This window comes from Lampetra fluviatilis, chromosome 82 (assembly GCF_964198595.1).
Source record: "Lampetra fluviatilis chromosome 82, kcLamFluv1.1, whole genome shotgun sequence".
In the NCBI taxonomy this organism is placed as follows: Eukaryota; Metazoa; Chordata; class Hyperoartia; order Petromyzontiformes; family Petromyzontidae; genus Lampetra; species Lampetra fluviatilis.
In genome coordinates this window covers 307,970-323,189 of record NC_136356.1, presented here as the reverse complement: position 1 = coordinate 323,189, position 15,220 = coordinate 307,970, and the positions used below count along the sequence as shown (strand labels likewise).

The 15,220-nt window shown below is 51.4% G+C and overlaps 1 protein-coding gene across 1 annotated transcript in view; it reads right to left on the bottom strand.

Annotated features, from left to right (window-relative positions):
* The window catches only part of LOC144953759 (protein BANP-like), a 56,940-nt gene extending 42,087 nt beyond the window's left edge, over positions 1–14,853 (bottom strand). Inside the window, exons 1-4 of the mRNA XM_078884352.1 lie at positions 14,721–14,853; positions 14,394–14,473; positions 14,143–14,233; positions 13,735–13,974 (exon numbers count right to left, since the gene is read on the bottom strand). Of these exons, the coding sequence (XP_078740478.1) occupies positions 13,735–13,974; positions 14,143–14,233; positions 14,394–14,473; positions 14,721–14,853 (544 nt within the window). The remainder of the gene's footprint in view (positions 1–13,734; positions 13,975–14,142; positions 14,234–14,393; positions 14,474–14,720) is intronic.
* Positions 14,854–15,220: the final 367 nt, after the last annotated feature.

The following is a 15,220-nucleotide window of genomic DNA, read 5'->3' as shown; positions in this document are numbered from 1 at the left end:
ATGTAATATTGTAAATTACGGCGGGAGACCACTTGACGGGTAGCACACACGATCCCATTTTCCAGCGCGTGTCACCCCTACATATACGCGTGTGTACGTGTCCGTGTGAGGGTCGCTAGCCCCCGAGATCCCTCCCTCGGTACCCCTAACGGCCGGGTTAAAATCATTACTCGCCCTCTCGCTGCTAGGCGAACCGCTGCTGCGTTCTTCACCCATGGGGTGAGAGCCGTCGCTCCAGGATTCCCCTCCCCCGCGGGTCCGCGTAGTAGGCATGTTTAATTACGTACGCGCACACCCACACACAGCTCTGCGCGGCACTCACTCAACCCTGACCACTCACGCTAGGATCGCGCACCTGTATTATACACGTCGTGAACGTGCGCGCACACACGCATACAGCTCCACACGCGATACCCACTCTTGCGCCGCTCTGCGCCGCGCTCGCCGCTCACGTTATGATCGCGCACCTGGGGTACGCTGATTACGCACGCCGCGAGCTCACGCATACACAGTACCACACGCGTTCACACTTATAACACGAGACCACACGAGGCCACGATCAGCTATTAATGATTTATTGTCTGCTACGTGGGACTGGTTGTTGAGTCAGTATGAATCGACGAGGCTGCCTACTCTACTAACCCGGAACCTATTCCCTATTTATCGTTCACGAAACACTTTTACCTCCTTACTCACGGTTTGAGGCACTCGACGTTCCGTGGGTTTTCCTCGCTGCTTGCCTCGACACGTCGCACGGACGTCCGGAGGGCAGAGCTGGGGCAGTCCTGGACGTTGGCTTCTCGGAGCAAGAGAGCGATTTCCCCTTTGCGCTCCCCATTTATCCTGATTCCCGGACCCCTACCCCCTTCCCACGCACCGTGCGCCTTCGCTATGCTAATTAATCCTTTGTCCGCGCGGCGTGAACTCCAAACAATGGCACGCGCCCCCCTCGCCCGGGCCAGGCAGCTCCGCGGTGCCTTTGTTCCGCTAATCAATGAGCGACCTGCACGGCGCAAATTCCAATCAATCCTTTTCTCACGCAGGCCCCCATCATCGAGGTTCATGCGGCGGTGTCCATCACAAAGGCCCGTCGTGGGAAGCTGTGCATGGCTCCTCGCGCGCCTCCCCTCTCCCAATTATTTATACTAATAGCCTTATCCTTTAACTCCCCTAACAATGGTGCCTGCGCGCTCAAGCGTAATTATCCCAACCCTCCATGACTATGCGCAACAGCTCCTGCGGTCCCGCCATTCGTGCTGTCCCGTCCCTCCCCTGCTTGCCCCGTCGACCCGTGGGGGTGTGTGTGGGGGGAAAATGCACCTCAACCGCGGTGGCCGAATGCCCCATGCCGCGACCACACCATATTACGGCTGGTCGCAGCGCCGCGGCGCAACGTAGCACGGGGGAGGTCGTCCAATTCCCTGATCGCCGGAAACCGTGAGAGTTAACCCCGATAAGGGTTTCTCGGATAAAAACCGGTCGGCCAGGTGACCTCCCCTCGGAGCTCTATGGGGGGGGGGGGGGGAATGCGTGCGGGTGTGTTCGTGTGAGGTGAGGTGAGGGGGACGCGGGGTTGGCTCCGTTGCTTGGTGGTGGCGAAGTCGGGGGTTTGGGCGCCTGCCGAACGGCTTCGTGGCGGCGGCATGACATCCGTGTCTGTGTGTGTATCCCTGCTCCTGGGCTTGATCAGCTCTTGGCTCCCTTCTAGCTTGGCAAGGTACGTTAGCAGGAGCGTGAGCAGGAGGGCTGCCATTTCCTGGAAAACATGTTACATATTATCGTAGTGTGATATGCCCATTAGTTTAGTTCCCCAGAGATTGGTGTTTATTCTGAGTTAATTTTTTTATGTCCTAAGGTTAAGTGTACTATGCACTTAAGCTTTCTGGAATTCGTACTCTTTAGTTTTTATTTTTTTGGAAGGTCGTGTAGGTAGGAAACATATAATAAAAAAAAATATTATTGTTTGTTGGTTAATTATCTTTGTTAAGTTTCTACTTTTCGGTAAGGAAAACGTTAAGAAAACGCGAAGTTTCAACCGTTATTTATTCTGCCCTTATCTGTATATCTCCAGATGTCTTGGGAGGCTAGTCCATACATCTTCTGTCCATTTGGATGTCCATGACCTCTTTGTGACCGAACTCTCAACATTTTAACCGCCCTCCATGTTTCATGGATTCCTGGTGTTCTTGTGAGGAGAAGTGAGTTGTTTTCATTAATTAATTAAAAAAAAGGTATATATATAGATTAAAAAATATTATATTTTTTTTGCCGCCCGTTTGAAAATTATCAGGGGTCGATTTGGCCACTGGCGAATTTCCAAACCAAGTAAATGCCCTTTTTTTGTATTATGAATCTACAAGCAAAAGAAATAAAACACAACGTTAAACATCGGTATCACCAGTTACATGGTTCTCATCCCTCATAACTCCGACGGATATTAATTTTTTGTTTTTGTTAAATCCTGGGAAACGCTAGGTAGCGGTTTCGAACGCATTTTTGCGTTATTTTCCTCCTGTTACATCCTTGCAATCTTTTTACCAAGTTCCGAGTGTCTGGTTTACCACTTATCACTTTGATCATTCGATCACGGTTTTCCGGTTCGTTTTTGTAATTTCCCCTCTCACTCTCTAGCGTCGTGGGAGTGTGTGGTGTAAAATTGTGCTGCACATAATCAGAATTCGCGCACACAACCAACTTCGGTACTCCGTCATCACTGGCATTCGCTCTCTCTGCGATTACATGCACATTTGCCGAGTCAGTGTGTCGATTTAATTCTGTCCCTCGTAATGTTGCCCTCTTTGTTTTTACGAGTGTGTTGGATTCCAACACCATTCCCGATACGTCATGGACATTCGTCTCCATTTTAGCACTCCGATCCACATAAATTTTGGTTTCCCTTGGATATTTTCCATTCAACGGCTCATGCCTGCGCTCCTCAGGGCGTGTCCCTGCTGTCGGTTTTTGTACTGTCCGATCACGCTTCAATGCAACCCTGTCCTTGTATTCGATCCGCGCGTCATTTACGGGAGTACTGTCCACGTTTTTGCCCGCCCTGTCACTTGCAGCCTGCCTGTATTTCTCATTGAGCTTCGGGTTTAATACCTCGGCGGGTGGGGCGCGTGTTGGCCGCTCGCTCGCGCTCACTATGGGTAGTTCATCATGTCTTTGGACCGCATTCTGTGTTATTCCTCTATTCCCTCCTGGTATAGCCGGTGGAGCAATTGGTCGGAATTGGATCGATTGTGTTTGACCTCCCATCCTGCGATTCCTCTGAATGTTCGCATCCATACCTCCGCAGTCTGTGTAACACCTTCCCGCTAGGTGCTTATCTTGCCATCTCTGTGTGTAATTTGAACCTTGCGTGTGTCGTGGGATGGGGTGTTGATATGGTTCTGCTCTGAACCTCTCCCTCCTACGATTCTCCTGCATATTCGCATCCATACCTCCGCAGTCTGTGTACCTTCCCGCTGGATGGTTATCTCGCCACCTTAGTGTGCAACTTTGGCCTCGTGTGTGTCGTGGCATGGGGTGTTGGTATGGTTCTGTTCTGAACCTCCCCCTCCTGCGATTCCTCTGAATGTTCGGCTTTGTGCCGCTCTCATTCTCGTGCCAACCTCTCTCTAGGTTATTTTGCCATGTGTGCGTGCGTGTTTGCTCCGTCCTGCATTGTGGGACTGCTCGGTGATTTTTATTCCTCTCTGAGAGGCTGGGTTCTTTATCCCTCTCCCTGTGTTCTGGATCCGAATTATGATTCTTAGCTCTGTATAACCATGCCATGTACGCCTTGCTCTCTATGCGGCGTAAGGATGCGGTTTCTGGATTCAAAACCATTCTCACCCTTTCTGTAATCTCTGGGCTCAAGGATTCAAAAAACATAATTTTGAACATTTTATCTCCTTCGTGGTATTGATTCACATCGCCTGCGTAATACGCTCTTTTAAATTGCACGAGGTAGTCACGTGGATCTTGGTCCATGCCCTGGGTCATCGATTTTACAGCATAAAACCCCTCAGTGAGTGTCGAATATTCTCCAAACTTCCGAATCACTGCCAGGCTCAGTTGTTTAAAATCATTTCTAACCTTGTGTGGTAGTGACTTTACCCATGGGATAGAATCTTTATTTAAGCTTCGTTTCAACAAACTCGCTTTTTCATCCCGTCTCATCAACCCTCTAATCATTGCCTCCTCTTCCACTGTTGCGACATGTGTGTGGATATCCATAGTCTTATTGTGGGGGTCAAAATCGGGAATTCTGACTAGAGCCTTGTCCATCAATTTAAGGGTTTTACTGTTGAATAAGTATTCCGAAAGTTGATCGCCGTCAGCGTCATCATCAAACAAGTTATCAGGCAATCTGTCACTTTTATCTGTTCTGTGTCGGGCGTGATTAATCGGTGTGCATTTTCTGTGCGCGCCCAATGCCGTGTCGCTCGTGTTGCCATTTCCCTTCAGTTTTTGCCTCTGCCCTTAGTGGAGCACGTCCTGTCGACTTTACTTTAACATTTTGCTTCCCTCTGTGAAGTTGTCAATCTCACATGTTTTTGTTTGCATATGTATCTCTCCATCCCTTCTCTCGAATGAGTGTGATTTAATGTTACTTCCATATTTATTCTGTGGATCCACGTCTGTGAGTTTCGCTGGTGTCGCGAGCCCTGATTTCTCCTCCCTTACGATGGTGTGAGGACATTTTTCCTTGTTTATTAGAGACGATTTCTCTCCTGTTTCCTTTCCGAATTTTCCTTTATTCCACCATCCCTGTCTGTATGCCTGTGTGAGGAGGAATGAGTCCTGTCCTGCCTTTCCTGTAGTTTTTGCATCGTGTTCGCCTTTGTTACATTTTATCCAGTCAATTAGTTTCCCCCGAGGTGTGTTCGTGTTATCGATACAGCTCCCTTCCCATATGTCTCTCTGACTGTACTGCTTTGTAACAGATTGGTCGGTACGTTTTAATACGAGTTCCCCGTACCCCGTCACCCATTCAAAAATTATTCTTAATCCTATCATCTCAATTGGCAGGAGTTACTTTGACCTTTCCTTTCAGAGTGCATATAAAACAATTATCTCACAGAGTGTGGTCAGTTTGGCTCGAGCTATTCTTTGTTATACTCTGCTACTCTGGTATTTCCCTTCAGAGCGCGTTTTGTTTGTACCCCCGTTTACAATCACAAGGCAACGTTAGTTCACAACTCTTTGATTAACACAACAGTGATTCGTTCCTGAATTCATGCATAAACTGTCTGCGAGAAATCCCGGACGAGCCCCCATTATGTTGTATATGTTGGGTATCAAAATTTTGATGTGTTGTATGCGTGCGTGGGTGAAATTATTATGTTGTATATGTGGGTTATGAATATTCAGTGAAAATAATAATAATCAACTGAAATTTGGCCAAATGTGTAATTATCCGGAAATATATTAATTTATGTAATTATGCACATTTAATTATGCCAATTCGAGAGGTAATTGTAGTAATTATGCGAGTGGGTGTAATTATGATAATGCAAGTCGTTATGATAACCAGACCCCGCCTCGGTGACGAGGGTGGGTTATCTATCGGAATACGGCAATTAATCGTATGCAGTTATGCAGGTGTGGTGTAAGTATGCAAGATTAACTTAGATTAACTCGGCATCGTTGTCTAGGTTCGTCTCATTCTCGCTTATTTTTTTTTAGGTCCCCGGTTCACCCCGTTATCGCTTTAACATTTACTGAGTGTATTAGTGTGTTTATTAAGGTCACCAAGTTCAGATCTCAACGCAGAAGCAGATCTTATGCATAGATTTCAGGAAAGAATCACACAACCACTTCTGTATTAATCAATTTATTACTAATTCAACCTCAACTATGATATAGTATGCGAACTCTCAATCCCGGAACGTCAACACGGCATCAATACAGTATCATCAATGATTGTCTGATTTCACTTTGACAACGACACATGTATCCCGCATAACGCGATGGTTGTTAGTGAGAGAGAGTCGTTAAAACATGCAAATACTATGCTAAGAAAAACCTTAACGTTAATGAATGATTACTCAATATTGTTCACGCAGTACCGTACTCCTTATTGATAGGATGCGAGTACGTGCGGCGATTATGACTGAAAGATACTTGAAAGATTATACGGCGATAAAAAAAACACAATCAAAAACAGTTATTATTCTTAAAGGCACCAATCTCAGATACATCGGCAGGTTATCTGACAACAGAATGGCTCGGAGTAAGGGCCTGCGACGGTGCTCCTTTTCCGAAGATCGTTATCTTATCAAGTTTACTAATTGGGGACCAGATCACCTGATAAGGATCTGGTGGGCCACCACTCCCCACGTGAGCGTGGCTTGGTGGAAGGAGGTGCCAAGAATCAATTCGTATTGATGGATCTGTTGGGAATTTATGCGATTAAGAGTACAGCCCACTAAATATTAAAGATAAAAATTACGAATACTCTTATAAACGACGGATGGCCATCACTCGGTCTCGAGTGTTTTTGAGTGGTAAGAGTTGTCTTGAATAGTCAGTGTTCGGAGTCGGTTCTTTATGTCAAACAGACGCCTGGTGGTCGTGTGGTGAGGGGGCGGTGCGCGTCATACGTATCAGTCGCTCCTCTGTCACCGTGGTGAATTGGTTCGGATGCCTGTTGATACGCTGTCGTAGTTCGGAACCCGGTCGGTAGGTGGCGCCCACAGCTCGCTCGCAGCGTGCAGTGTTGGGTCGTCAACCAGGGGAAGCACAGAGCCTCGTCGCCAAACCGCGACCGTCGGCGGCAGCAGAGACCTCCGACTCGGCAGAGGTTGACCCACGCAGGCCGAGTTGAGCTGTCAAGCGGGTCTTGCCCGCCTGCAGAGGAGATGGGGAGCCGCTTGAGTCGAGCCCCGAGAGCCGGCTGAACTCGGCTGAGTCCCAGACGAGCTGAAGAGTCGAGCCGACCCGTTGGTCGCAGCTCGCTCCTGAGTCGACCCTCTCGGTCGAACTCCTGAGCCGACCCTCCCGGTCGGACTCCTGAGCCGACCCGCTGGTCGAACTCGGCTGATGAGTTGACCCTCCTGGTCGAACTGGTTTCCAATGCTCAGAGTCCTTTCTTTTATGCCGAAAAATCCCTTTGGACCCTGCCCACAAGGCGGGGTTTCTTTTGATTTACTGTGTCAGGATCCGTCCGTGTGTAGGTGTGTCCATGTGTGTGTCCGTACGTCCGTGTGTCCTTGTGTGCCTCACCCACGGTATATTCCGTTGTCATATTCCCTCCATAAAATCCACGAGCAAACAATCAGGTGTTACAAATTGCCTCGAGGTCGTCTCTCTGTCTGGGTGCGATATTATCTCTTGTTTGGCCTTCTTCATGAACCAAAACACAGACGTTACAAATCGTCTCATAGGCATCTTTGTCCGTGTTGCACCACCTGGAGGGAGGGGCACACTCCCTCCGACCCTCACTGACGCACAAAGAAATGGGTAAAAGTTTTAACATTTGTCCCTTACCATTTCACAGTTATGATTCTGTATGTAACCTAAGGTCTGTCATTTCCCATCGTGGTGCTTGACTCAAGTGGAGGTGTTTCTCCGAGCGTATACACTCCTATCCCGCGCTGCGGGAATACAAAGACGGCCAGGATCTCCCTTTCTCTCCGACCCTGGGTTTAACAGCGCTCTTTTATTATGTATTTTATATTCGACCTGGTGGTGATTCATCCCGTTATGCTTCGGGTCGAGTTGTATATAAAGTATTAAGGTATGGAAATAGCATTTCATATCAATAACTTTAGCTTACCCTGTTGTTAAATATCGATTTTAACGTGACTTTAATAGCAATACAGAATAATTGAGCTTTTTGACTTAACTAGGCGAACACGAACTTCTGGTGACCCCCGCAGCCTCACTGTTCAGCCGAGCCTGCCCTTAAGAGAGGCACAACACCCTTATTCTCGTCTCACTGTGGTCATCCAACCTTCTGCTCTGGGAGTGTGATTAATTTCAGGACACAGGCCCCCTCCCCTGTGTACACAGCCTTGAGCTGGGTTTATCTTGGCTCCCTCAGCTGCAGGAGAACAAGGCGTAAAAAAGAAGTAAATCAGGAATTCTAGATTTGAAGCTTTCGTGACTGCAAGGAATCATCTTCTTAGGTTTTTTCGGTAAAGTCACGTAGAAAGTAAAATAAAATCAAAACAAAAATCACGACCCTGCGCGGTGGGCAGGTAAGAATAATCTTAATTTTTACCGGTACAGGGATATCGGCCGCGTGACGAGTCTATGGCGCTCGGCCGCGTGACGAGTCTATGGCGCTCGGCCGCGTGACGAGTCTATGGCGCTCGGCCGCGTGACGAGTCTATGGCGCTCGGCCGCGTGACGAGTCTATGGCGCTCGGCCGCGTGACGAGTCTATGGCGCTCGGCCGCGTGACGAGTCTATGGCGCTCGGCCGCGTGACGAGTCTATGGCGCTCGGCCGCGTGACGAGTCTATGGCGCTCGGCCGCGTGACGAGTCTATGGCGCTCGGCCGCGTGACGAGTCTATGGCGCTCGGCCGCGTGACGAGTCTATGGCGCTCGGCCGCGTGACGAGTCTATGGCGCTCGGCCGCGTGACGAGTCTATGGCGCTCGGCCGCGTGACGAGTCTATGGCGCTCGGCCGCGTGACGAGTCTATGGCGCTCGGCCGCGTGACGAGTCTATGGCGCTCGGCCGCGTGACGAGTCTATGGCGCTCGGCCGCGTGACGAGTCTATGGCGCTCGGCCGCGTGACGAGTCTATGGCGCTCGGCCGCGTGACGAGTCTATGGCGCTCGGCCGCGTGACGAGTCTATGGCGCTCGGCCGCGTGACGAGTCTATGGCGCTCGGCCGCGTGACGAGTCTATGGCGCTCGGCCGCGTGACGAGTCTATGGCGCTCGGCCGCGTGACGAGTCTATGGCGCTCGGCCGCGTGACGAGTCTATGGCGCTCGGCCGCGTGACGAGTCTATGGCGCTCGGCCGCGTGACGAGTCTATGGCGCTCGGCCGCGTGACGAGTCTATGGCGCTCGGCCGCGTGACGAGTCTATGGCGCTCGGCCGCGTGACGAGTCTATGGCGCTCGGCCGCGTGACGAGTCTATGGCGCTCGGCCGCGTGACGAGTCTATGGCGCTCGGCCGCGTGACGAGTCTATGGCGCTCGGCCGCGTGACGAGTCTATGGCGCTCGGCCGCGTGACGAGTCTATGGCGCTCGGCCGCGTGACGAGTCTATGGCGCTCGGCCGCGTGACGAGTCTATGGCGCTCGGCCGCGTGACGAGTCTATGGCGCTCGGCCGCGTGACGAGTCTATGGCGCTCGGCCGCGTGACGAGTCTATGGCGCTCGGCCGCGTGACGAGTCTATGGCGCTCGGCCGCGTGACGAGTCTATGGCGCTCGGCCGCGTGACGAGTCTATGGCGCTCGGCCGCGTGACGAGTCTATGGCGCTCGGCCGCGTGACGAGTCTATGGCGCTCGGCCGCGTGACGAGTCTATGGCGCTCGGCCGCGTGACGAGTCTATGGCTCTCTGCCGCGTGACGAGTCTATGGCTCTCTGCCGCGTGACGAGTCTATGGCTCTCTGCCGCGTGACGAGTCTGACCCTGAGGCTGGCGTCATCCGTCACCTCTGCTGGTGCCGGCGAAGATCTGGAAGCGCGGGCGCTTGAGCGGAGGACGAGGAGCAGCAGGAGGAGGATGATGAGGAGGGGAGGGGTGTAGGTGGTGACAGCGGCTCCGATGCCGCGCTGGTGGACGCTCTTCGCTCGCTCTCCGGCAGCCAATCAGGAGATGCCGCCACGAGGGGGGGGGGGGCGGTGGCAGCCGTGGGAACTTCCACCCGAGCGTGACGCTCATCACGCTCAACAGCGAGGGTGAGGCGCTTGGGTCGAACGGCAATATCTTTTCATCGGTTGAGTAACGCTGTGTGGAAGCTACCTGGTCTGTCGCTCCGCCCGAAGCGTCAGGTCTTCTCGGCCACAGTCATTCCCTCCCCTCGACGCTTGTCGTCGTCAGGTTGGAATCGGACGTAAAAAAAAGGAAGCGGAAGAAGTCACTGCCCGCCCTTCTGCGAAAACGGAAAAAAGACAAAAAATGCCGTAAGGAGCGCCCTTTACGGCAGCACAAGTGGAGACGCAGACCAGGTGGGTGTGCCTCGATGACACAAAGCCCACAACACCTCGCTGCTGATCTCGTCAAGGAGCATAAACCATCACGCGAACTCCGCTCATTCTCGCAGCGGCGGCTTTTGGCTAACCACCGAACAAAGGAGTTACTGCATCGTGCGCTTTCAAATGCGCTTCTGATGTTGAAGGTAGCAGAGGGCACTGCAGCAAAGTACATTGTGTATTTCAACAACTTGCAATGACGGGCATTGAGAAGCACAGTTGACCAACACCCACGCTCACAGACCCGCGGACTCACCACCACCACACAGAGACCCGCAGACTCGCCACCACCACCGACCCACACGCACCACCACCACACAAAGAAGTAAGGTTAAACCACCCCCATAACAGACACTGCGTGGGAAATACTCTATCCAGCCGAAGATGACCATGACGTACGCCACTTTCATGAGCGGTCGTCACATGTGGCCTCTGAAAAATAGCTCGTAGCTCCCAGGTGGCTTTACCTGGTACATAAGTTTTAACAAGATGGCCGTCGCATCCGGCGCAGCCAATGACATCGCCTGTTGCAATCCTTGCTCTGTGGCCGCGCGAGTCAGTGGGGAGGGGGGTGTGGACGTCATCGCTCACCCCCCATGCACAAATCATTTTCTTTTTAACTCCTCTATACCCGGTCGATATCCCTGTACCGGTATTAGTATTATTCCTACCAGCCCACCCCGCAGGGTCCTGTTATTAGAGATCTGTGACAAAGAGCTTCACAGGTCATCGGATTTCCCCAGGATAACGATTCTGACTGCTGCTCGTCTTGAACTTTTGTCCGCCTCGGAGACTTCCTTCCAGAGGTGTGGACTCGAGTCATGTGACTTGGACTCGAGTCAGACGCGAGTCATGAATTTGATGACTTGCGACTCGACTTGGACTTGCATAACAATGACTTTGTCTCACCTCTGCTTCCTTCCCAACCTCACTTCACTCTCCCCCTAATCCTGCTACCCCGTGCCTGCTGCCCTTCAAACACAGATCCTGAAGCAGTAGATTCGTGCTGGATACAGTCACACTTGCAAATGTGATTTGTAACGTTGACTATTACCTGCTCGTCGATTGTTCAATGTCAATGTGCCATTGTATTGAGGGCTACTGCTGTGTGGCGCTGTCTTGGTGTGGTCTGTAACTGCGTTGTGCTTTCTGCTGCCTAATGTTGACAAGTCAGACTTCGATAACTCATTAATAAATACATTAATTATATTGTACCACTTGCTTACCCTGTTTCTCTATGTCGCACTCCTGTCGTGTTTGTGTTTTGTTTGTTGTTGTAACTTGCCGACACGCTCGCACTGGGCATCAAGGAAAAAGAGCTTCATAGCTTATCAGATTCCTTCCCCAGTTATAAATAAATATTCTGACTCTTGTGGAATTGACTCGACTCCCGGTCCCATCCTGTGCCACAAACACAAAGCTTCAGAGCGCTCAATACGGCGTTTGAGGTTTGTGCTTCCATCGCATTGTATGGAAATGCAGCCGTTACCATCATTCACGCCACGTCCGTGCTCAATTATCGTTTCTAACTGAGGTTTAACTTTGACTCTAAGCAAATTAACATAATTCAAACGTAACGTGTCTGTTTGTACTAAGCACGTTTACGAAAATGTTAAACGACCATAGACTCTCTTCCACAATACAGGTCGTTGTCCGAGGTTAGATCGCATATTTATGTGATCTAACCCCTTAGATATTTATATATGTTTACGCGATATAACCCAAAAAAACTATTATGGATGATATTGGTCGCGAAAGCCTACATGTTAAACTGATACTCTTCAATCTTGATTCCTTTTATCCGTGCAGATAATGGCACTTTATTGCATATTTACATTTTCGTTCTTTGGAATTGTTGCATTTTTGCGTTTTTATTCTGAGGTTAATTGTGTATTATCTGAATTTGTGATCCAAGCCTTCCTTGAAAAATATTTAAAAAACACGTGAAGCGCATTGGGCTCATCATCGTTCTCATCAGTTCAACACGTAGGCTTTCGCGACCAATATTCATAATCAACGTTTTTGGGTTAGATCGCGTTATTTATAAATGTGTCGTAACCCTCCACCACCCGACACAGCCAATCAGTAAATAAAAGTCACGTTGACAAAAGACAAATAGTTCACTGCTTTCGCCCACCGGTGTGTTGAAGCGTGAAACCACAACATTTACAATTTTTGAGTACGACGTTTCGCTGGTAATTGCATCCAGCATCATCGGGCAATTCGCCAGAATGGTGAGGCTCTGCTCCATCTCACGTTCTTATATAGAGCAGCAGAGCAGGGTGACGTCATCATTAACTCATCAGGCGCAACGATTTGAGGGGGGGGGGTTATACTGGTAGGAACAAAGTGGACCAGCCACCAATAGATTATTTCGTCCGTCCGACCGTGTAGCAACATCGCCCCCTACTGCAAACACTTGGCCTGACCCTACAAAAACCGTTAGACTGAGGCTTTCCTGCCTAAACAAGTGTAACATTCCCTTACAATTCCCTGAGATAGCTTTTAATTAAAACTTTGAAATTAAATAAAAAAAACTCAGCGCCCTAAAGCCTACAGCTAGGCCTCAAGCCTCGAACAACGCCTCAAACTCTCCCTTCGTATCGTTCCCCTGCGTGTGTGCAAGGGAGTTATGTTTATCAATGTTACATTCCCTGATGCTTTTAAATAGAAACATTTACATTTAAAGCTTTTACATGAATTATAAAAACAGGTAAATTTAAAATTAACTCACGGCGCCCTAAAGCCTACAGCTAGGCCTAAAGCCTAGACCTAGGCCTCACACTCTCCCTTCGTATCGTCCGATTCGGTGTAGCAGCATCGCCCCCTACTGCAAACACTTGGCAGGACCCTAGAAAAACCTTTACACTCAGTGGGGCTTTCCTGGCTAAACAAGTGTAATAATACATGATGTTTATATTCTTTGGTTATTCGTTCCTACCAGCCCACCCCGCAGGGACCTGTTAGTAATGATATACTAGATTAGTAATATGGCAGTTGTTACGATGCGAGTTGTAGATTAGTAATTAGTTGGAATGTGTTTTATTGCGATTATGCTACGTTATTAATCAGTTAGTGTTTGTTTCCCCTATAAAGGAATTGTAATGTATCTCATTTAATAATACGCTTCCAGGCCGCACTAAGCCTGTAGCTGTCTGAGCGATTAAAGTTATTTCTGTTTCTCTCAATTTCAATGGATTCTCTAATTAGTCTTTGCCAGTAGTAACTGGTATAGCAGAATGTATAATAATAAAGAGTATAAAATTGTAATGTTTAATACAATGTACAAGGCAATATATAGTATCGTAATTGTATAGTAAATATACAGCAGTGTGACATACAGTAGTGTTGATAGAATAGGTTACGATTTGTGAGAATACAATGGGACACTCCCACCAACACCCCCCACCATCACCCCACCACCCACTCACCCTCCCACCCTCCCCACCCACCCACCACCCCCACTCACTCACTACCCACCCACCACCCCCCCCCCCCAACACACTCCACCCACCTCCCCCCCCTACCCACCACCGCACCACCACCACCACCACCCACCCACCCCACTCACACCCCACCACCACCACCGCAACTCACAGCGGATGCCGTAGACAATGAGCGGGTCCAGCTGCTTCTTGCCGTGGTGCCCGTGACCCGACAGGTTGCTGGCGGCCTGCACCTCGAGATGGAGGAGGTGGTCCAGGAGGGTGAGCGCCATCTTCTCGGGCGTGCGGCAAGCGGCGGTCACGTGCAGCAGGTCCCCCGGGGCGATGGGGCAGCGCACGCGAAGATCCACGTTCCACTCGTCGCCCAGCCAAGTGCCGTTTGGGAAATCCTCTGCGGGGTTTTGTCGGTGGGTGGGTGAATGGAGGAGAGGGGTGGTGAGTGGGTGGGCGAGTAGGTGAGTGGTTGAGTGAGTGAGTGGATGAGTGGGTGGGTGAGTGTCACTCAGCGGGCGAGCGAGTGACCGGCTGTGCGACCGATCCGTCGACCCAAGCGCCTCACCTTCGCTGTTGAGCGTGATGAGCGTCACGCTCGGGTGGAAGTTCCCACGGCTGACACCGCCCCCCCCCCCGTGGCGGCGTCTCCTGATTGGCTGCCGGAGGGCGAGCGATGAGCGTCTACCAGCGCGGCATCGGAGCCGCTGTCACCACCTCATCCTCCTGCTCCTCGTCCTGTGCGTACACACACACGTGCACACGTCCCGGCAAAGGAAACCCGGCAAAGGTCACCGGTAAAGTTGCCTGAAGGCGCACCGGCTCCGCCTCCGCCATCGCGGCCACGGCCACCGGCTCCGGCACCTTCACCAAGACCGGGGCCCTTGCCCGGCACAGCGCTGGCGGTGGGGGGGGCGGACGCAGAAATCAGACCGAGACTGTGGGTCTCTGAGTCTGCGGCTCTCTGCCGCGTGATCGGTCGCACAGCCGGTCACTTGCTCACTCGCCGAGTGACACTCACCCACCCACTCAGCCACTCACTCAACCCACTTACAACCACTCCTCCTTCCACCCACCCCACCCACTCACCAACCCTCTCCTCCACCCACTCACCCACAAAACCCCAGAGGATTACCCGCATGGCACTTGGCTGGGCGACGAGTGGAACGTGGAGCTTCGCGTGCGCTGCCCCATCGCCCCAGGGGACCTGCTGCACGTGACCGCCGCTTGCCGCACGCCCGAGAAGATGGCGCTCACCCTCCTGGACCACCTCTTCCATCGCGAGGTGCAGGCCGCCAGCAACTTGTCGGGTCACGGGCACCACGGCAAGAAGCAGCTGGACCGGCTCATGGTCTACGCATCCGCTGCGAGTTGCGGCGGCGGTGGTGGTGGTGTGTGAGTGGGGTGGGTGGGGTGGTGGTGGTGATGGTGCGGTGGTGGGTAGGGGGGGGGGGAGGGGGTGGACGGGTAGGGAGTGAGTGGGATGGGTGGAGTGGGTTGGGGGTGGGTGGGTGGTGGTGGTGTGGTGGTGGGTAGGGAGTGAGTGGGGTGGGTTGAGTGGGTTGGGGGGGTGGTGGTGGGGTGGGTGGGTAGGGAGTGAGTGAGGTGGGTGGGTGGGGAGTGAGTGAGTGGGGTGGGTGGGTAGG